General features: G+C 54.1%; 1 protein-coding gene across 1 annotated transcript; it reads left to right on the top strand.

Annotated features, from left to right (window-relative positions):
* The first annotated feature begins 11597 nt into the window (after positions 1–11597).
* On the top strand, positions 11598–20797 carry LOC120220988 (basic proline-rich protein-like). The gene is made up of 7 exons (XM_039218258.1): positions 11598–11615; positions 12639–12700; positions 13271–13474; positions 17049–17181; positions 17664–17729; positions 20238–20445; positions 20562–20797. Exons 1-7 carry the CDS (start codon positions 11598–11600, stop codon positions 20795–20797), a joined length of 927 nt encoding a protein of 308 aa, XP_039074189.1.
* The last annotated feature ends 86 nt before the right edge of the window (positions 20798–20883 follow it).

Here is a 20883-nt window from a genome sequence, read left to right as displayed (position 1 = left end):
AAAAAAAAAAAAAAAGAACAGGAAAGAAAAGAAAGAAAGAAGAAAGCAAAACAACAACCAGAAAAAAACAAAAGAATAAGCAAATCAACAACAAAACTGCCTTTCCTGTAGTTTTGGTGAGGTTTTGGGAGGGAACGAAGTTAGATGCCTATCTTCCATCGAACATGCTAACCTGCCAAGCACATCCCTGCAGGTTGCGTTATTTATTTTGTCTGATATTCTAGTCTTCATACATACTTTCCCCAACTGGCAAGAGTTTTAAAAGTTCTTTTCCCCTTCCTTCAGTCCTTGAAGCTCTTGACCGTGCCTCCTCCCCCGATGTCTGGGGAGACGGTGCTTAGCAGATCGTGTGAAGGCCTGCCAGGGTCACAATAGCCTCTGATGCCATCACAGCAGAAGGACGTCAACACGCACCACTGTGGTAAACGTCATCACTTTCTTCAGTGCTTTTTGAAGACTGACTTGTGGTTTCATCATTACAGCGGGAGAATCATCAGAAATATCCAGCATTAGGTATCTTTTCTGCTTGGGAAGTTGAGGATTTTCATCTTCTCTTTCATTGTTCTGTTACTTTTCTTCCTCGATGTTTGCCCATGCTTTTAGAATTGTGCGTTTTGTTGATTCTCTGCATCTTTGGGTCCCTTGTGTTTACTGTTGTTTTGTTTTTTAATTTTTTATTTATTTTCGAGGGGGGGGGCAGAGAGAGGGGGAGACACAGAATCCGAAGTGGCTCCAGGCTTCAGGCTGTCAGCACAGAGCCCAACGTGAGGCTCGAACCCACGAACCCTGAGATCATGACCTGAGCCAAAGTCAGTTGCTTAACCCATGGAGATCCCCAGGTGCCCCGTGTTTACTCTTTTCGGCAATGATTTGAATGTCTTTACTTTGGGACTTTGACCTGGTCTGCTCCTTGCCCCACTGTGATCATGGTCCTGTTAATTGCAGTGGTGAAAGCTGTGCTCTGGGGCCGGATTAGGTAAGACAGGGAAGGCGTTTGGCTCAACGATGTGGCGCGTAGTCAGAGCTCCTGAAAGGGGTAGAACGTCCCCTGCTAAAACTGCTGGCTCTCTTCTCTGAGGATCTCTGGTTCATGGGTGGATGGACCTCTATATTTCTTGGGTCCTTTTCTCTCTTTTCTTCTTCCTTTCCTAAAGAACCTTTCCGTTAGGGTCAGCTTTTTCCCCCATGAGATGAGATTTCCCTGCAACTATTGTGCTGACGCCACAGCCTGGGCTGGAGGCTTCCTGCTGAGGGAAGGTCATTGTCAGGCTTGGGGGTGGGACGGGCTCGCTACAGTGTCACATGGCCAGACCCAGGGCCACTCTGCCAACCTGAGGTCTGGAAAGCCGGCCACGGGGGAGAAAGCGGAGGTTCCCTTTCCTTCCTTCTCTTCTGCTTTTGCGTTAGAAGGTTTGGAGCCTGAGATCCAGCCGGGTTTTTAGCAGAGAGAGGAACGCAAGCAGGATCATCCCAGACGCAAGGAGAGAGTAGCAAGCCGGCTTGGAAACGTGCCTTTATTTCTTTCCGCCCTCATTCCCCGTTCTGCCCTAAGCTGTGGCGGGGAGACCGCTGCCCGGAGCTGAGCTCGACGCCCTTCTCCTGTCATAAGTTCATTCCGGCTTCGCCAACAACAGCTGCGCATCACGAATGGAGTCGAGAACACCTCTCAGAGCCCGGGGGCCTCAGTCGGGTAAGCCTCGACTTCCACTCAGGTCATGATCTCACGGTTCGTGGGTTCAAGCCCCGTGTCGGGCTCTGTGCTGACAGTTCAGAGCCTGGAGCCTGCTTCAGATTCTGTGTCTCCCTCTCCCTCTGCCCCTCCCCCACTCTGCTCTGTCTCTCTCAAAAATAAATAAACATTAAAATTTTTTTTACGAAGAGCACTACAGGTGGGTGCTGTCTCGGGTGCCCCTGTGATGGTGTGATTGTCCTGACCAAGCTGGCAGGTGTGATGCCGCGTCACCTGCTGCAAACACAGCTGGCGCAAAGCCAGGGCTCCCAGAATTCCTGGCCAGGTGGAGGAGCTCCTTTTGTGGGAGACGTCTATTTGCATGTGATTTGCATACGTGTAAACCCTGCAGGAGCCTCATTCCGGCTCCATGTCCTGTCGCTGCACCACCGGGCTGGGAAGAAGGGAGGGAAGGGCTTTTCATTTCTCTGAGGTCTTGACTTGCTCAAAACACTTCAACACATTTTATCTCGTCTGATTCTTTTTTTTTTTTTAATGTTTTTTTTTTATTTATTTCTAGGAGAGAGAGAGACAGTGTGAGCAGGGGAGGGTCAGAGAGAGAGGGAGACACAGACTCTGAAACAGGCTCCAGGCTCTGAGCTGGCAGTCAGCACAGAGCCCGACGCGGGGCTCGAACCCACGAACCGCGAGATCATGACCTAAGGGAAAGTCGGACGCTCAACCGACTAAGCCACCCAGGCGCCCCTATCTCGTCTGATTCTTACAAGAGGGAGGAGACAGGAGACACGTCAGCAGCCTGATTTGATAGGTAAGGAAACCTGGAGATTTATCCCAAGAAGTGAATGACGAACACCAAAATCGATGGTGAAACTCATCTCTTCTTACCAACTGACATGGGCGCTTCATCTACCTGAGAACCTTTCACGTTTCCCTAATGCTCGTGCCTGTGTGTTCTCAGCAGCCCCTCCCACTGGCTGTGTGGAGGGAGAAGGCTCAGGCGCCAGCCCCTCCCCCCCATTTGTCTCTGCGGGAACTCCGGGCTACCCTGTTGGCCGGTGCACTGGCACACAGGTCTCAAGGGGCCCAGGACCCTCGCTGCTCCACCACGTGCTGCAGAAGGCGCACAGCTCCTTAGTCTTGGCCCCAAATCAGGAACGGAGGACCCCGTCTACCAGGGCTGCTGGAGGATTCGCACCCTCCCCACTCTCCTCTCGGCTTACCCCGCTCATGCCAGAGTGTTTTAGTTTTCTTTTTCCTGCTTGTATGACATCAATTCTCAAAGCGGGGATCGGGCACCCCTGAGGAACCCGTCTGAGGTCTATGACCTCAGTGCTGTTTCTATTAGTAGAACTAAGAGAATTGCCCATTTTGCTTTCACTCTCTCGTGTGTGTACAGTGTAGCTTTCTGGAGGCTACGTGACACACCCGCCATTATCTGCAAATGTTACACATCCGCCTCTGCATCGTGTGGCAGAGTTTTCTTCTTTAAACAAAACAACATATTGAGACAGATTGGGTGCAGAAGCGGTCGTAGGAATCCAGCTGTTTTTGGATTAACACAACTTGGATTTTCCTTGGACTGAAGACATCGAATGGTGCCACTCTTCTCGCTAAATACTTTTCTGGAGGAAGAATCTCTGTTCTGAAAACAATGTATCGCTTATGTCACCGGATAACAGCTATGTTGTTGTTATTTCTAACTGAATGAATAGGTAGACCTTTAACTTTATCAGTGTTACATTTATCGGTGATAGAGAAGTATCAATAGATACAACACACAGAAAACGAAGCTCAGGGAATCCTCAATAAAGTTTAAGAATGAGAAGAACCCCAGGTACTAGATTTCTTTGGGCCCCATCACCAATCGCCACAAATTTGGAGGCTGAAAAATAACAGAAATTTATTCTCACACAGTTTTTTCTAATGTTTATTTATTTTTGAGAGACAGAGCACACACAGGGGAGCAGCAGCAGAGAGAGGGAGACACAGAATCTGAAGCAGGTTCCAGACCCTGAGCCGTCAGCACAGAGCCTGATGCAGGGCTCAAACCCACGAACCGTGAGATCATGACCTGAGCTGAAGTCGGACTCTTAACCGACTGAGCTACCCAGGTGCCCCTGTTCTCACACAGTTTTGAAAGCCATAGGCCAAAGTCAGGGTTCGAGCCACTCTACTTCCGAAGGTTGTAGTGGAGAATCTTCCAGCTTCTGGTGGCTCCCAGCGTCCCTTGGCTCGTGCCACATCCTCAACGTCTTCTCCTCCCTGACTCAAATCCCCCCAGGGCTTTGTGCTGTAAGGACGCCTGGTGTTGGGTTTAGGGTCCACCTGGGTAATGCAGCATAATCTCATCTCAGGACCATTAACTGACTCACATCTGCAGAGACATCCCCCCCCGCCCCCCGCCGCCCTGAATAAGGTCATATCCACAGTCTCCAGGGTACAGATGTCGACGTATCTTTTGAGGGGACAACCATTCCACCCACAATGCCCTGTAACCAGCCAGGACTTCCGCAGCCTCCCCCACTCCCCAGGTTGTCTTTTTAAAGACAGAGATAAAGATCTCACACCCCTCGTGGGATGAACAAGCAAGGACACCCCCACCCCTGCAGAGTAGGTGCAATCCTTTACCCTCTACACTAGCTCTGGCTCTCCTGGGACTGTCTGAGAATATTCTATGTCTAAAGCAGTGGGTGGGGAGGGTGGGTCTGTCTGTGTGTCTGTCTATCTCACCCTCAGGAGCCCGCTTGGGCCACATTGCCTGTAGGCAGCATCTGACTTCCTCTTATTGAAGGAAAGAAAACTATGATCCAGAAGTTTCTCTGGATATCCAGTTCAGCCCAGATGAAGTTAGAGAAGCTTAAATGAAAGAGGGTCAGAAACATATGGAATAAATTCTTTTGAAAATAAACAAGGGTTTTAGGAATTGTGGATTGGAAAGAGACTCAGGGCAATGAGTTTTAGGTTTTAGGACCCAAAATGTCAATCAGGATCAAAATGAAATGTCGTCGACCCCCACACTCTTCCACCGGGTAGCGGTTAGTAGCTCAAATTCCGGCCCCAGCCTTCTCGGGTCCAAATTCCAGTCCTGTCCTTTGCTAGCTGTGTGAGCCTGGGAACATCACTGAGCCTCTCTGGGTATCAGTTTCCTCATTTACAACGTGGGGAAACGACTATTACCTGCGCCGTATCAGTCGGGATATGCAAGTCTCCGTCGCAGTAACAGACCGCACGAAAACGCTGTCGCTCACAGCAAGGACTTACTTCTCACACTTGCTCCTGGGCCTCGGAGGGAGGCAGGGGTGGCTTCTCTACGTCGTCCTTAGCGCAGGGCCAGCCCGATGGAACGTCCGTCTGGAGCAGGAGCCGCCTCCTGAAAGAGGAGCAAGATTAAGAGAAAAATCGCGTTCAGTCTCTGAAGCCTTTCGCCTGGGAGTGAAGCACGTCCTGAGGCCGGAATGTGTCACACGGCCACGCCTGAGCTGCGCAGGGTGGGGGTGGGGGTGGGAAGCAGGGGAAGCGGGGGGCGGGGGGCACATGTTGGGGGACAGTGGCACACTGTTCCGCTGACCCTGCAGGCTGTCGTAGGGATGGCGTGTGCTCAGTACAGCGCCCGGCGCGCAGTGAGTGCTCGCTAACGACGGTCGCGCTCAGATCATCAGGTGACACCCGTTGGCCCCGGTCAGTGGGTCCTCACCTCTATGCAGGGCCCTAGCCCAGGGCTCCCTGTGCGTCCTTTTCTCCCCTGGTAAGATAGGAGGAGGGGGAGTAAGGATCCAGTTGTGGAGTTGGATAGCTTCCGGCAGGTGCAGCGGCAGAATGGAACTCTCGGCGCGTCTACTATCGTCGTTGTTGTTTCTAAATAATTAAGGGGCCTCCTGAATGAAGGGGAGGGGTGGGTATTTATCTCCCTTTCCATGTTGTGCATTTCTTTGAGAAGTAGAGTCTGCTTAGGGGCGTCTCGGTGGCTCAGTGAGTTGAGCATCGACTTCGGCTCAGGTCATGATCTCGCGGTTCGTGGGTTCAAGCCCCGCGTCGGGCTCTGTGCTGACAGCTTGGAGCCTGGAGCCTGCTTCGGATTCTGTGTCTCTCTCTCTCTCTGACCCTCCCCCACTTGCTCTCTGTTGCTCTCTGTCTCTCAAAAATGAATAAATGTTTAAAAATGTGATGAAAAGAAGAGTCTGCTTTAGTTCTTTGAGACCCGACATCAAGCACAGGATCAGGCATGTAGTAGATGCTTGATCGGGGTTTGTGGGATGAAGGAAGGAAGGAAGGAAGGAAGGAAGGAAGGAAGGAAGGAAGGAAGGAAGGAAGGAATAGAAGAATGAAGGAATGAATGAATAGAAGAATGAAGGAATGAATAGAAGACTGAATGAAGGAAGGAATGAATGAATAGAAGAATGAAGGAATAGAAGAATGAATAAATGAATCCTAAGAGTGTGTTGTTACATTTTGAATGATGGGCTCTCTTGAAAATAAAAAGCCTTGGCTTGTACTATTACCGATTTCTGTGGTGTAAATACTCTCCCCGTGGCCAACCTTAAGCTGTCTGTGAGACGACACTGAACGTGGTTGGGAAGCGGTCCAGGATCACCTCCTGCGAGCAGTTCGTGGCAGCTTCGGCACACCGCCGATCCCCTCCATGACACCCTCGCGGTCTGTCAAGGAAGAGCTCACTTAATCAAAAAGCAACCCATTCCACTTTCAAACTTTGTTTATGACCAAACTCTTACACAAATATAACTGCCCGATGTCTGGCACCGAAGAGTAGAATTAAGGAAGGTCCGTAGATGGTTTTGCTGTGTGACCTCAGATAAGTCCTTTACCCTCTCTAGGCTCCAAGGCATGAGAATGATGAAAACATGGAAGATTCAGCTTGACCCAGAGGACAAACGGCAGCCCCTGGATGGGCCGTGGGAGACGTCTGCAGTTTGGTTCTACCTGGCATGGAACTTCCTCCCCTACGCACGTCCACCGTCCTCACAGATCAGCATGGACAAACGTGCTTAGAAATCCTTCTACAAAAATTCCAAAACAGCCCAGCCCAGAGACCGAGCAGCAGGGAACCAAGAAAAACAAAAGGGAAAAAACAATAATTGCCTTATTCTGGAAAGTTCAAATGTGGGCCAGAGCCTGTTCGTACGGCTTTAGGGCAATGAAAGCAGTGGAAAATTTCGCTTGCTCGCGTCTTTTCACGAAAGCCCTCCTGGCGCCATTGTAGGCTCCGGGGAGGGGGGCGAGGGGGGCCCGTCGTGCCGCAGAATGAATGTGAAAATCACACGCAGCCCTCACCGGCTTCCTAATCTCCAGATATTACAGATGACGGATGATGCTTGGATTTCATCCATGGTCTCTGCAGGGGCCAGACAGCCATGCTGGCTCTCCCGTTGGCGTCGGATGCTGGTGAAATTCGGTGCTGGGGAGGTCTTGGCGCCCTCCCTGGCTTGTGAAGGGGACCCGGCTCTCCCAGGGAGTCCGTCCGTAACCTTGGGGATGAGTGTCGGGCTCCGCTGGAGATGGCGGAGTTTCCTAGTCTCCAGGGAATGAATGGACTTTCAGGACCCGAGTGCCCTAGTGACTCCATTCAAGAGGGTCAGCTACAAGGTTTTCTTCTTCCTGAGCCTCTCAGCTGTTGGCCCAGACATCAGTCCCTGGGGTGTGGCCTGCCCTCCAGGTTCATGCCCAGCCCCCGGCTCATGCCCAGCCCTGCGGCTCTCAGGAGTCCTCTGGGGCTCTCCCCTCCCCCCTCACATCCAGTGCATCAGGAAACCTCAAAAATCCCCTCCCCCTTCTTTCTCCCTTCTCCATCCCTCCCGCTACTGTGCCGCCATAGTTGCAAGTAGGCGAGGGCCGGGGCTTCTAACCCACTGGGAAAACCCAACCAGGAAATCAAACTTTTCATCCAACCTCTGCCCACACAGGCAAAGCTATGATTTTTCACAAAAAAGCAGCTTTGGATGAACCGGCAAGTGCCAAGATTTCGACACCCGGCATCAAGCCCATGGTGGGATTTGGACATGAACTTGTAAGTTATTCTTCTCTTCCCAGGAGACACCAAAAAATAGAGGCATCTGCTTCTCACGCTCTCCAGAAGGCCACGGCCTGTGCCCACCGGGGCAGCAGCGACAGCCTCCCAGTAGGTGCCCCCCTTCTCTCTTGTGCCCACAATCCTCACATCATCTCTCCGGCCACTGGGGTGACCTTCAGAAGACACACATCAGAACAGAAAGGAGGCCAGAGTCGTCAGGTGTCCCCTGGGGGGACACCGTGACCCCAGATGAGAACCCCTGCTCGGTCACACGTGGTCTCTCCCCACTTTCCTTCCCTGTTCCCTCCTCCATACTGCTCGCTGAGACCAGCCACGCTCTTCTGGAATTCTCGCCTCCTGTGTATCATCCGTGCAGGTGTTAAAACACGGCCGCATATTCCCACAGCTCCCTCCTTTTCACTTTCCCACCCTTCAGACCCTTCTCCCCTCTCCCCTGCCTTTCCCTCTCTCAGCTAACACAGAGACAGCCCACGGGACAGAGCAGGCTGACCGGAACGGAGGGTCAGCTCTTTCTGCGGTTTCCCAACCCCCGTGTCGGGCTCTGTGCCTGGATCAGATGAGCGGGTCTCAAGCCTTCGAAAATTAACAAACCGACTATGCTCTGCTCCGTCCGGGCTTCTCCAACTCGAGCGTGCGGCAGAAGCCCCCTGGAGGGCCTGTGAACCGTGGCTTTCCGGGCCACTCCTGAATTTCTGATCCAGCAGGTCTGGGGCTGGGCCGGAGAAGCTGCATTTCGGCCCGCCGCTCGGCCCGGAGGGTGCTGCGGGGCCGGAGAGCACGCTCTGCCAGAGGCTGGTCTGTTTTAACTCATTCGCACCACTGGCTGACATTCTGGACTGTTCCTCAATCTTGCCCACTTACCGGCGCGTGTGTGTGGAGGGTGCGGACGGCATTCTTAGCATAAAAGATAGCAACCCCAGGAGTCGAAATAGAATCGCAGGTGCGAATTCCTTCACCAGGAGTGAGGGTCGAGATGCGGCAAGATAGGGGCAGCCTGGTGGGGTCCGAGTCCCCGGTCCACCAGGGGAGACGCCACCCACAGCCTCACCCCCTCCCCACGCGGCCTCTCCTTGCAAGGGCTAATTGACAGGCACCGCGACGGGTCTCGCCCGGCCCCAGCTCCGGGAAACATCCCAGCAAAACGACACCAGCGCGGGAGCCGTTTGCAGGCCCGGTTAATTATGCTGCCACTTGAAGGAACGTAATTGTCCTTGCAAAGAAAAATGACGGGGAACCAGACTGTCAGAGGCAGCCCGGCTGAGCCGTCAGCCTGTGCGGGAGCTGCTTTTTAATTGAAAACGGTTTCGTTCTGCTCCGCTGGGCCCACCGTTCTCTTCTAGAAGGGTCACATCACTCTGCTCAGTCACAGACACCACCCAGGGAGGCGGCGTCAGGGATCAAGCGGGCTTGTCCCGGCCCACAAACAGCAGCTCTGTCAGGGCCGGGGAGAGGAACGAGCTATTCCAGGAGATATATTTGTTTTCGTTTCCAACCCCAAAGCTAATTCTAAGAAATGAAATTTGTGTTTGTTTTTCTTTAGGTATGTTTGAATTTACAAGTCCTGAGCTAGGGGAGCCGGGTCAGCCAGGCTTCACCTATACTCACACATCAGATGAATAAAGCTTTTATTTACGCCCCTCCCTCCCTTTCTCCAAAAAAGAATGCGAGAGCTTACGCCAACAAAACCCATTAAAAAATAAGATTAAAAAAGGTTAGTATAACAGAAACAGCAAGTTAGGTCCAGTGAGAGAGGGTGTAACTATGCCAGCTACAGGGATGAACAGTTTCTGTGATGAAACGTGTGCTTCAGTCCTGAGCTTCCTGGTAGCCAGGTCAAAAAGGGAAACACAGGAAATCTCTTTGCTCTCACTATAGAAAGCAATTCTTTAGTTTATTTCTGATACCCAGCACTAAAATCAGTTTCTCGTGTTGGGCTTTATAGAGGGATATTGAGTTACAGTGCTCTTGACAGAAATATTTTAGAGCAAATATAGAATTCCCGTGATGGCTTCTCGAAATAATCTTGGATGAAAGTCAATGCGGTAAAAGTAGCTCTTCACGGAGCTAATCTGACATGGCTCATATGTGAAGACTCCTTGAAACCTCGTTTGACCTAAAGATGAACCCGTTTTGAAGAGTCGAGGAGTAATAACACCCCAGCAAACCCTACTTTCCCCACTATTGTGGTTGCAAGGAAAAGAGGCCAGCGCTTGCTTGCTCAGCTAATGGGAGTGTTTCAAAGTCACAGTAAATGCTTGATGCCTTCCTTCCAAATGCTTTTCATCACAATTAGAATAAACCCTGCAAGGCCCTACCTGATCTAGCTCTGGGTCAATTCCAACCTCAGGGCCTTTGCACAGAACACCGTTTCTCCAGTCCTTTGAGAATAGACCCCTACTCGTTCTTTAAATCTATGCCCAAATGTCCGTTCCTTAGAGATGCCTCCCCTGACCACCTAATAGATACGGCCCCTCACACCTTTGAGTCACTCTCTGTCTTGTTAGGCAATTATCTTTTTCACTTGTTTGTTTTCTCTCTACCCTCATCGTGAGACCGGGAATCGTGTCTCTCACTCCTGAATCCCCAGTGCCTTAAACAGTGCCAGGGAGGTAGAGCATGCCTAAAAACTATGTACTGAATGAGTGAATAAATTAATATACAATACGTATTTGGCTGTCACCAAATGACAAGAATATGAGCGCTGGTCAGGGCTGTCATGTACAGTTGTAGGTGTTGTGCACTGCACAACTGCAGGAGGTGCTGTCACTTACATAGGGCACTCCCCTCCCCAAGACATACACTGCACACCCTACGTGGCCATACAGCAACCAGGGAGTCTGGGTCCTCCTGGGGATGGGAACTGGAAGGACCTAATTTCCAAAAGGCACAAAGACCCCACCCATAGGACCTGAGGAGGCCCCGAGGGCAAGACCCCCTTTCCTCTCCCGGTTTCAGCTTCTCTCTGCGCCGCCTGTGCCTCCTCCGTCCTTCAGACGCCCTGGCTTCTGTTCGGATCGTCCTGGTCACAGGCTTGTTCTGGGTCGGTCGTCGCTCCTGGTGCCCCTCCTGCTCATGTCTCCTCTGAGCCTCCAGCCTTTCTGTTCCTGGTCCCTTCCACACGCCCGATTCAAATCCTCCAGAAGGGAAGTCTCGCTGGTCCCCCTTGTCCCGGTTGGACAGAATCTTCACGCCAAGCATCCCCATCGGTTGACAGCCAGCCAGTGGCTTGGCCAGCGACATCGACTTAGCATTTCTGTCCAATCACCGCTCTTAGGAGGCAAAGGGTCTCTGGTGCAGGCGGGGACCCCGCCCGGGAACTGCCAGTGGGCGGGGCCCCTCCTGTCCTTGGATCGCGGGGTCACGCCGACCTGGCCAGCGCAGCCCTCCCCCCAGGGAGAGCTGGGAGAGGCCACGGAGCGACAGGAGCCACGCGGTGGGTGTGAGCGAGTGGAGGAGGCGCGGCTGCAAACGCAGGCGGGAAGTCACCCATCTTACCGACCTGAGACGCGGCCGGGCGCGAATCTGCAGTGACCCCCCCGGAGACACGCTCCCTGGGAACGACAGGCCCTCCTGCCCGTCACATCCTCTGCGGGGCCCCTGAAAACCAGGCCTCCTGGCGGTGGGGAGCGACGACTTTGTTTCTCGGATTCCCCCTTTGATGCCCGAGGAAAGGGAAGTCCAGAGAGGTTGAGTGACTTGACTGGCGTCACCCAGCATCCGCATGGAGGCCCCGGTCGCCCTGCCGCAGCCCTTCTCCCGATGTCCTTCTCCGAAGCCACACTGTCCGTCTCAGGGGCGCTTTCCAGCCCACCTGTAGCTTCCCGGAGATGTGACTGGGGTCGCTCAAGTTTTGCATCCGCAATGCCTGCCTTCCAGATGGTGATGATTTAGGTTGGTTGACACTCTCTTTTTTTAAAATATTTATTTTTGAGAGAGGGGGTTGTGGAGGGGCAGAGAGAGAGAGGGAGACACAGGATCCAAGCAGCTCCAGGCTCCGAGCTGTCAGCACAGAGCCCGACGCGGGGCTCGAACCCACGAACCGTGAGATCATGACCTGAGTGGAAGTCGGACGCTCACAGGACTGAGCCCCCCAGGCGCCCCCTCCTCACTCTCACTCCTAACCTGCCAGGGCAGAGGCAGAGCAATCGCCCGCTGTGTGAGGCGGACGGAGACGGGGGGCTCTACGCCAGTCTCCCTGTTTTCACATGCACTGCACACCCTGTCCTCAGAGGTGCCCGGTGCCTCTCGCTCCTGAGTCTTGTGCCCCCCCCCCCCCCCCCCCCCCCCCCCCGCAGGTCTGGCCTTCTCTGGTCTTCTCAGCTCGTTTCGGCTCATTCATCTGCTTTCCACCCATCTGCTCCCACCTCCTCTCCTGTTCTCTGTGCTCTTCAAAATGTGTGCCTTTTTACCCTTTATTCTCACTTTAGTGGGGATTCAGGAAGAGGTGAGTACATGCGTGTGTTCAAGCTACTACTCTGAATCAAGACTTTTAGCTTTTCTTTGTGTTTATTATTTTTAAATGTTCATTTATTTTTGGGAGAGAGAGAGTGCAAAGGGAAGAGGGGCAGAGACAGAGGGAGACACAGAACTGGGAGCAGGCTCCAGGCTCTGAGCCTGACATGGGGCTTGAACCCACAAGCCATGAGATCATGATCTGAACTGAAGTTGGATGCTTAGCCGACTGAGCCACCCAGGTGCCCCAGACTATTGCCTTCTTAAAGCATTTGATGTAGCCTATTCTCACCTCGGGGCCTTTGCACTTGCTGTGCCTTTGCCCAGAACCCTCATTCCTCAGAGAGTCTCAGGGCTTGCGTTCGACTTTTTTTTTTTTTTTTTACTTTTTTTTTTTTCTACTCAAATGTCTTCTCCTTAAAGGGTCTTTTTTCAGCCTCCTCACTTTAGTTGGAGCCCATCACGCTGTCTTCCTTCACCATCTGCCGCCTGCCCGCAGCCACCACTACCTGGTGATATAATACTTATTTGTCTGCTTGCTCGTTCTCTCTCTTGTCCACCGGAATGTCGGCTCCATGAGGGCACCAGAGACATTGTCTCATTCTTCCCTGTGTTCCCAGAAACTTGAACAGTGCCTGGCACAGAACAGAAGTTAGTAAATACTTCTTGAACAAATAAATGCCTAATCGATGTTTATTTCCTCGTTGGCACTTTCTGCTGCTGCAACGAGACGGGTTTCATCCAACGATAAGGCTCTGGACGGTGACTCACTTGTCCCAGTTAGCTGGGCCTTTCCCGGGCTTAGCCCTGAGGCCCAGCGTCTCCGGTCTCTGGCAGCCAGGCTGGGTCGGCTGTGACTTCCCGAGCCGGGTCCTGCGTGCCGGTAGCAACAGCCGCTCACCCTCACCGTGCCCTTGCTGGCTTCCAGATCTTGCCCGTTCCATTTACGGCTGTGCCCGTCCCGTTTGGCAGATGTGGAAACTGAGGCAGAAAGGGAGTGGGGAGGGGCTCTGAACCCACGCCCTTCAGCCCCGAAGTCCAGGCCGTTAGCCCCACAGCCGGCCTCCCTCCTCCCCGCGTAGGCACGGCGAGCTCTTCCAGCGCCCACGGTGCTCCAACCCCAGCCCCCCGTCCCTGCCAGCCAGCCAGAGGGCCCCCCGAAACCAGCCGGCCAAGGAAGGGCCTCCCGTGGGCTCGCTCCCCAAGAGCCTGCAGCCGCCAGGACGCCTGCTGTCCGTGAGCTCGTCCCTGTTCCACTTCTGTCACTCTGGCCCCCGACCCGGCCGGTAGAAGATATATGTCTGCATAAATAAATCACTAAATAAAGCGGGCCGAGGAACGGTCTGCGGCCCAGGCCATGAATAGCCCTGCGACTCGGGGAGCTCGGGGCGCAGTCGAGAGCCCTCCTTTGAAAGATCAAACACTGGCTGTAAATGCCAGGGAGGGAGCTTATGAGCTGAGAAGGAGCCTGTCGTCCCCTGGCCTGGGACGGCTCCCTTGCCCCCCCACCCCGGGATGGGCATGTGGCCAGGGGCTCGCCCGGCCCCCCCCCCCCGGAGTGCGCCCCCCAGGGAGGCAGCAGCTGCCTCGGCTGGGGGGGGGCCGGGACGGGCCAGAGCGGAGAGCTGGGCCTCCGGCGTGTCCACCGGAGATGCGTCTTGGGCATCTGCCCCTTTACATGCGAGCGAGGCCCGAACTCTGGGAGTGCATTGCCTGCTCGAGAAGTGAAAGAGAACTAGCTTCAAACACACGGACAAACTTCCGTCTGCGCCTGTCTAAGCACCCCCCCCCCCCCCCCCCGCCCCACAGGAAGTAGTCTCGCCCTCCCCCACTCCCCCGACGGTTTTATTATGCAAATTTCATATTCAGACCCTCCCGCGTGCCCGCTGGACTGGAATGGACGCCTCATCCCCTGCATGGACGTGTCACGTGCTGCTGCCGCTCTGGAGAACATTCTGGCACTTTCTTAAAATGTTCAACACACACCTACCGGGTGGCCCAGCCATTCCAGAAATGCGCCCAGGTGTTCACCAAGAATCGCGTTCTAGAATGTTCATAGCAAGACTCTTTGAAACAGCCAGAGGCTTGGGAATCGTTCAGAGGTCCATCAGCAGGTGAACAGGATACGTGTGGCCTCTCGCCGCGGCGCCATGGGTCGGAGAAGGGACGTCAGCCCACGGTGGCCGCGCACGAGGCCCGGGTCACGGGCTCGGTGTTGAGCGGGACAGAGAAGGGCGCACACGGTGTGGTTCCGCGGAGGCCGAGTTTAGCCACCAGCTCTCCCTGCAGGGTCAGGAGTCTGGGTTACAGGGTGTGCTAGGAACTGGGGCGGGGTCCACGCGGGGCGTCTGGGGCCCCGGGAAGGTGCTGGTCCTTCATCAGGGTGCTGGCTCCGTGCTGTGTTTGCTTCATGAGAAGGTAGTGAGCTGCCCGTGCCAGATGCACAGACTTTCCCGGAAACGCTCTGCTGCAGGGAAACGCTGTTTCTTGGTGGGCGAGTGGGAGAGAAGCAGCGTGTGGGTGCCCGGTGCTGCCCGGTGGCTTGGCTGGGGCGAGGTCCGCTCTGCCCCATCTCAGTCACGGATAGGAGGCAGCGCACCTGATTTTCCGTCTGGGGCTCGGGGGAAGCGGTTCTTTGTCTCCGGGCGCAGCGTGGCCTCGATTCCCCCCGGGGCTGGCCAGCCTGAGAGGCGGGAAGGAAGCTCATTTTCCTACTGCGGCTCAGATGTCCCAGCGCCGGGACAAGGACAATTATTTGGCTGCCTGGAGCGAGCTTGCTCTGCCCTGACAGGGGCCTCGAAGCCGCGGTCATGTCCCAGCTCGAAGCGACAGGCGGCTTCTCCTGCCCCGGCCGGGAGTGGCCAGCCCCAGCGTCAAGGACAAAGACGTTTTTAGAAGAGTTACTGACAACCATTTTGGCAGCTTCTCGGGGTCTCTGCTCAGGCCTGTAACTGGCCTCGGGGTCTAACTAGAAGGTATTTGCAGCCCATAAAATTGACATGAGGCATCTTATTACCAATGTTATTCTTGGACCGGAATTCCATTTCGGGGACAGCGGACACCAGGTATAGAATCCCCAGGCTCACGTGTCTTTCTCCAGCTCGTGGGCGGAGCGTGTCGGCGGGTGGTACCTGGATGGTGAGTGGGGTCAGAGATTCCCAGGGGGCGTACAAAGTAGATGCTTTGTGGGGTCTGTCGTGCTCTGAGTGTGGGGGAACTCCCGGGGGTCCTCAGCCTGGATTTGGGTTCAGATCTGAAGGATGAATACAGTTTGCAGGCGAGGAAGGAAACAAAGGGCCGAGAGGGAGAATGGCATGTGCAAAGGGCCTGTGGCAGGTGCAAGCAGAAAAGAAGGCCAGGGAAAGGTAGGCAGTGGCAGGACCTCACAAGGCCTTGCAGCACATTGAAGAGTTTTGCTTTGTCCCAAAGCCGACAGGAAGATATTGAAAGATGTGAAGGGAAGACAGAGCTGAGGCGGATCGGTGATGACAACATCAACTCTGCTTGTAGAGGGACCACTTTGCCTAAATTGCCATCATCTGCAAAGCCCCTCTGGCCTGGAGGCAAGAGAGGTGCCCGAGACACGGGCCGTCTCTCAAGAGGCTCATAATCAGATGAAGAAAGGACAGCGAGCCGTGTGAGGGGCACATGACAAGGCAACCAACCCGGAACAGCACCAAAAGTAAAATGTGAGCCACGGTGCAAAATGTGCACATTGTAAGTTTTTGAGTAGCCACTTAAAAAAAGGAAAAAGAGGGGCGCCTGGGTGGCTCAGATGGTTGAACGTCCGACTTTCGCTTAGGTCATGATCTCGCGGTTCGTGGGTTCGAGCCCCGTGTCGGGCTCTGTGCTGACAGCTAGCTCAGAGCCTGGAGCCTGCTCCTGATTCTCTCTCTCTCTCTCTCTCTCTCTCTCTCTCAGAAAAATAAGTAAACATTGAAAAAATTTTTAATCAATAAAAAGGAAAAAGAAACAGGAGAAATTAATCATAATAAATATTTTATTGAGCCCAATTTATTTAACACGTTTTCATCTCGATGTGTAATCAATACAGAAGGCGACTGACACTTCACATTGTCCCTCTCGTTGCATCTTTGGAACCTGCTGTGTGTTTTACGTTGGCAGCTTATCCCCATTCGGATGGGCCACGCGCGGGGCATCTGGGCACAGGTCGTGGACGGTAAAGACACGTCTGGGATTGATGAACACCAGATTCGGGGGCAGGGTGCGCTCTGAGAAAGGCACCCAGAGTGTCTCAAATAATAACAGCTGTTTCGTCTCTTGACACAGCTGGTGGGTCCGGAGGGGTCTGCGTGCCGACGTCCTGAACGCCTGGAAGAGTCACCTTTGTTTGAAGGGGTGATGCCGTCCAAGGGGAGAGGGTGTTTGGGGCAAGAAAAGCCAGGAGATAGACTAAGGCTGGGCCTGGACTCTCGTCGAGGCCACGGGAAGACATCCGGTGCCTTCCTGCGGGGCAGGCCAGGCGACGCGGCCCCCACGCGGCCAGGGCGGAGCCCACTGTCACAGCCGGGACCCCTGTGGGGCTGGGGGCAGAGTCACAATGGCAGAAAGCACGAGAGAACATTTCGGAGGCTACTCTTAGCCAGCTTCCAGGGGGAGCCCGGGGCCAGCGGGGACGGGGAGCCTCCATCTGGTAGCAGGTGGACGGGAGGCCGGCGGGCGGGCGTCTGGACACCCAGGCGGTCTGTTTATTTGCATCTGTCGGTTCGCACAGGCCGACACGTCGTTTGTACTTATTTGGGAGACGGGCTGAGGCTGGAAGCCTTCTGACCTCAGCACGATGGCTTTCCAGGTAACAAGGGGGCTCTGTGTGCTCCCCGAGCTCTGGGCCCCTTTCAGGCGGCTGGACCCTGCCCACAGTGTGCGCGTGGCCGCCACCCCCGGGCCATCGGGGCGCCTGGGGGAGGAAAAGAGAGGCGCCGCGGTGGCCGGCTCCCGACCCTTCTCCCAGCCGGGCTCTTCTGGGCCACAGGTGCTCGGGGGAGGCCACAGGGGAACCGCATTAATGCCCTCGACTCTTCGTCTCTCTGCAGCCACACGCTGTGCTATACACCTTATTTTTCTGGCTTTATTGGGCTTCATTTAAAAGTACAGCTCGGGGGCGCCTGGGTGGCTCAGTCGGGTAAGCGTCCGACTTTGGCTCAGGTCATGATCTTGTGGTTCATGGGTTCGAGCCCCGTGTCGGGCTCTGTGCTGACAGCTCAGAGCCTGGAGCTGCTTCGGATTCTGTGTCTCCCTCTCTGTTCCTCACACAGTCTTGCTCTCTCTCTCTCTCTCAAAAATAAATAAACATTAACAAAATGTAAAAATAAATAAATAAGTGCTTAAAATAATAAACTCCCATTTGATGGACTTTGGTAATCGTGTACCAAACTGGTGTCACTTAACCAGCACCACAGACAAGGCATAGAGTACGTGAATTACCCCCACAAGCCCCCTCCTGCCCCCATGCAGTCAAGCCTCACCTCCGACCCCAACGCCTCCAACCCCCAAGCCCGTCATTTTCCCAGCCGTTTCAAGGTACAATTGACACATACCCATTGCACATATTTAAGGTGCACAAGGTGTTTTGATAGAACCACAGATTTTGAGAAGATCACCGCAGTCGAGCTCATTAGCCAGCCCATCACTCACCGAGCTGCCTGTTTCTCGTGCATGGGGAGAGCCCTTGAGATCTGCCCTCTGACAAATGTCAAGGGTGCGGCACAGGGCACTGTTCCCTGGAGCCCCCACCCCGCCGCCGTGGACCTGCACCTCATCGCTCCTGCAACTGCAAGTTCATGCCCTTTGACCAGCACACCCCCCCCCCCCATCCCTCACCGCCCAGCCCTTGGCGGCCGCGGTTCTGCTCTGTTACTGCGAGCTTCACGGTTTTAGGTTCCATGGATAAGTGAGATTGTGCACAACACAGGTGTGAACGGCGCCAGTCTACTTCTACGTGGAGTTTTTTCAGGACAAACAGTAGAGCGCTGAAAATGAAGTTTCTCCTCCTTATGACTTTCCTTTTTTTTTTTTTTTTAAGTTTATTGAGAGAGAGAGAATATGCATGACTGGAGGAGGGACAGGGAAAGAGAGAGAGAGAGAGAGAATCCTAACAGGCTCCACAGTGTCAGCACGGAGCCTGACCTGGAGCCCAATCTCACAACCGTGAGATCGTGACCCGAGCTGAGATCAAGAGTCGGACACTTAACCGACTGAACCACCCAGGCGCCCCTTCCTTATGATTTTCTTAATAACATTGTATTTTCTCTAGCTTACTTTAAGAATACCAGTATATGATACATAGGACATCCAAAATATGTATTCACCAACCATTTATCTTATCAGTCAGGCTTCCGATCAACAGTAGGCTCTTAGTAGTTAGGTTTTAGGAAGTCAAAAGCTATATGCAGATTTTCGACTGTGTGGATGTCAGTGCCCCAAACCCCGTGTTGTTGTCAAAGGTTCAACTGTATGCGTCTTTCGACGTCTGGTTGGTGTCACTTAACGTAACGTCTCTTGTGCTCGCTTCAGCAGCACATATACTAACATAACATCTCTAGGTTTATCCGTGTTGTTGCAAATGCACAATTCACTTCTTTCTCGTGCCTGACTAATACTCCGTTGTGAGTGTATGTCACATATGTATCCGTTCATCTGTCAAGGGACATTTCGTTTGTTTCTGTATCTTGGCTGTTGTGAGTTAGGCTGCAGGGAATGTGAGAGAGAGCAGGTGTCTCTTTGAGGCAGTGATTTCATTGCCTTTGGATACATACCCAGAAGTGCAATCGCTGGATCATGGGGTGGTTCTGGCTTTAGTTTTTTTGAGGACTCTCCATGCACCAATTTACATTCCCACCAACAGGGCACCAGGGGTCCCTTCTCTCCACATCGTTGCCAACACCCGTCATTTCTTATAGCCACCCTGACAAGTACGAGGTGCTGTCTCATTGTGGTTTTGATGTCCGTCTCCCTGATGCTGAGTGATGGTGGTCGGCACTTTCTGACGAACCTGTTGACCATCTGTATGTCTTCTTTGGGAAAAGGTTCAGGATTCCTGCCCATTTTTAAAGCAGGCTGTTGCTATTTTCTGATACTGAGTTGTATGAGCGCCTTATCTACTTTGAATATTAGCCCTTTGTTGCATAGTCTGCAATAGTTTCACTCATTCCATAAGTTGTCTTTTCATGGTGTTCACTGTTGACTTTGTGATGCAAAAACTTTTGGGTTCATGGGTCAGATGAATTAATATTGTGAAAATGTCCATTCTACGGAAACTGGTCTATAGATTCGGTGCAATCCCTATCGAAATTCTAACCACGTGTTCACAGAAAAAAGAAAAAAAAATTCTAGACTTCATACCAAATCCACAAAAGACTGAATAGCCTAAGCAGCCTTGGGAAAGAAGAACATATCTGTAGGCATCACATTTTCTGATTTCGTATTATATTATAAAGCTGCAATATAATCAAAACAGTATGTGCTGACCTAAAAACAGACATGCAGATCACTGGACAGGAATAGAGAGCCCAGAAATAAACCCCACACTTATGTGGTCAATTAATCTTTGACAAGGGTGTGGGAACACACGTGGGGAGAGAGCGTCTCTAATAAACGGCGTCAGGAAGGCAGGATATGCGCACACAAAAGAATGAACTTGGGTCCTTACCTTAGACCATATACAAACATCAAGTCCATCGGGATTCAAGACTTACACGTAAGACATGAAACCATAAAGCCCCCGAGACAAGAATTTACGTGCAGGATGATTTGGGGGCGGTGACACCCTGGAAGACAGGGGGCAGGTGCCTTAGGGGCAGCCCCGCCCCGAGGTGCTCCTGCGGGTGGGGGCTCGGGGGCACCTTCTCCCCTCTGTGTCCCCTTCTGTCCCCGTTGGATGATGGGGAAGCATAAGGCTCCTAAGTGGGCGGGAGCCCTGCCCGAGTCTCTGGTTCTCGAAGTCACCCTGTCACCCCACGCTAAGCGCTCTGACGAGCCCCGCAGGTCCCTCTCGGTGGGTGCCACCCCTCCTCCCCGTGTGTCGTGTAGCGTGCTGGGGCCCAGCGCCGAGTCCGCTCCCGAGTCTCGTCGCCCTGGCTGGGCCGGGCGTTCGTGAGCAAACGTGCCTCCTCTTCACCGCCCTGGGCCCTCCCGCCCCGGGGTCGGCTGGGTCCCCAGGGCGCTGGCCTCGCGGGCTCTTGCCGCCTCCCACACAAGGGCCCTGGCGACCCGGGCCCACCAGCACAGCGCAGCGCTGGTGCCCCCCGCCGGGGCTGGCTGGGGGGGCCCGGGGGCGTGGGCGGCGCCCCAGCGCGGCCTGTCGCCCGCATGCCCCAGCGGCAGCGTCTCCCCGCCGTCCCTCCTCGGGGTCAGAGCCTCCGCCCCAGGCCCGCGGCCCTCGGGGGCCCTCCCTGCCCCTCGGGAGGCCCAGCGCCGGGGCGCCTCACGAGTTTGGGATGCCGCCTTCCGGAAGGGCCAAGTCCCCACCGTCACGGTTCAGCCTCTGCGACAGCAGCACGGTGGGGGCTCGAAAACACCCAGTGCCGGGGAGCAGCACGGTGGTTCCCGTGGGACACCGGACGGGCTCGCTGAGACGAGTCACCTGCTGAAGGCGCCCCTCCTCCCAGCTCCGTGCAGCGCGCGGCTCCACCGGGTCTTCGTGCCTCTCCAGGGCTCCCCTCCCTCCCCTCCCCCC

The sequence above is a fragment of the Hyaena hyaena genome, unplaced genomic scaffold (assembly GCF_003009895.1).
Source record: "Hyaena hyaena isolate Hyena2069 unplaced genomic scaffold, ASM300989v1 scaffold_0, whole genome shotgun sequence".
NCBI classification, from domain to species: Eukaryota; Metazoa; Chordata; class Mammalia; order Carnivora; family Hyaenidae; genus Hyaena; species Hyaena hyaena.
Note: the sequence above shows the minus strand (reverse complement) of the source record. Positions and strands in the feature narration are given on the sequence as shown.

Excerpts from the sequence above, each read along its gene's own strand:
- LOC120220988 (XM_039218258.1), top strand. Across the intron at positions 12,701-13,270 it reads CCCGCAGCCACCACTACCTG|GCACGGCGAGCTCTTCCAGC; the intron begins GTGATATAATAC and ends CTCCCCGCGTAG. Across the intron at positions 17,182-17,663 it reads CGGGCTCTTCTGGGCCACAG|TCAAGCCTCACCTCCGACCC; the intron begins GTGCTCGGGGGA and ends GCCCCCATGCAG.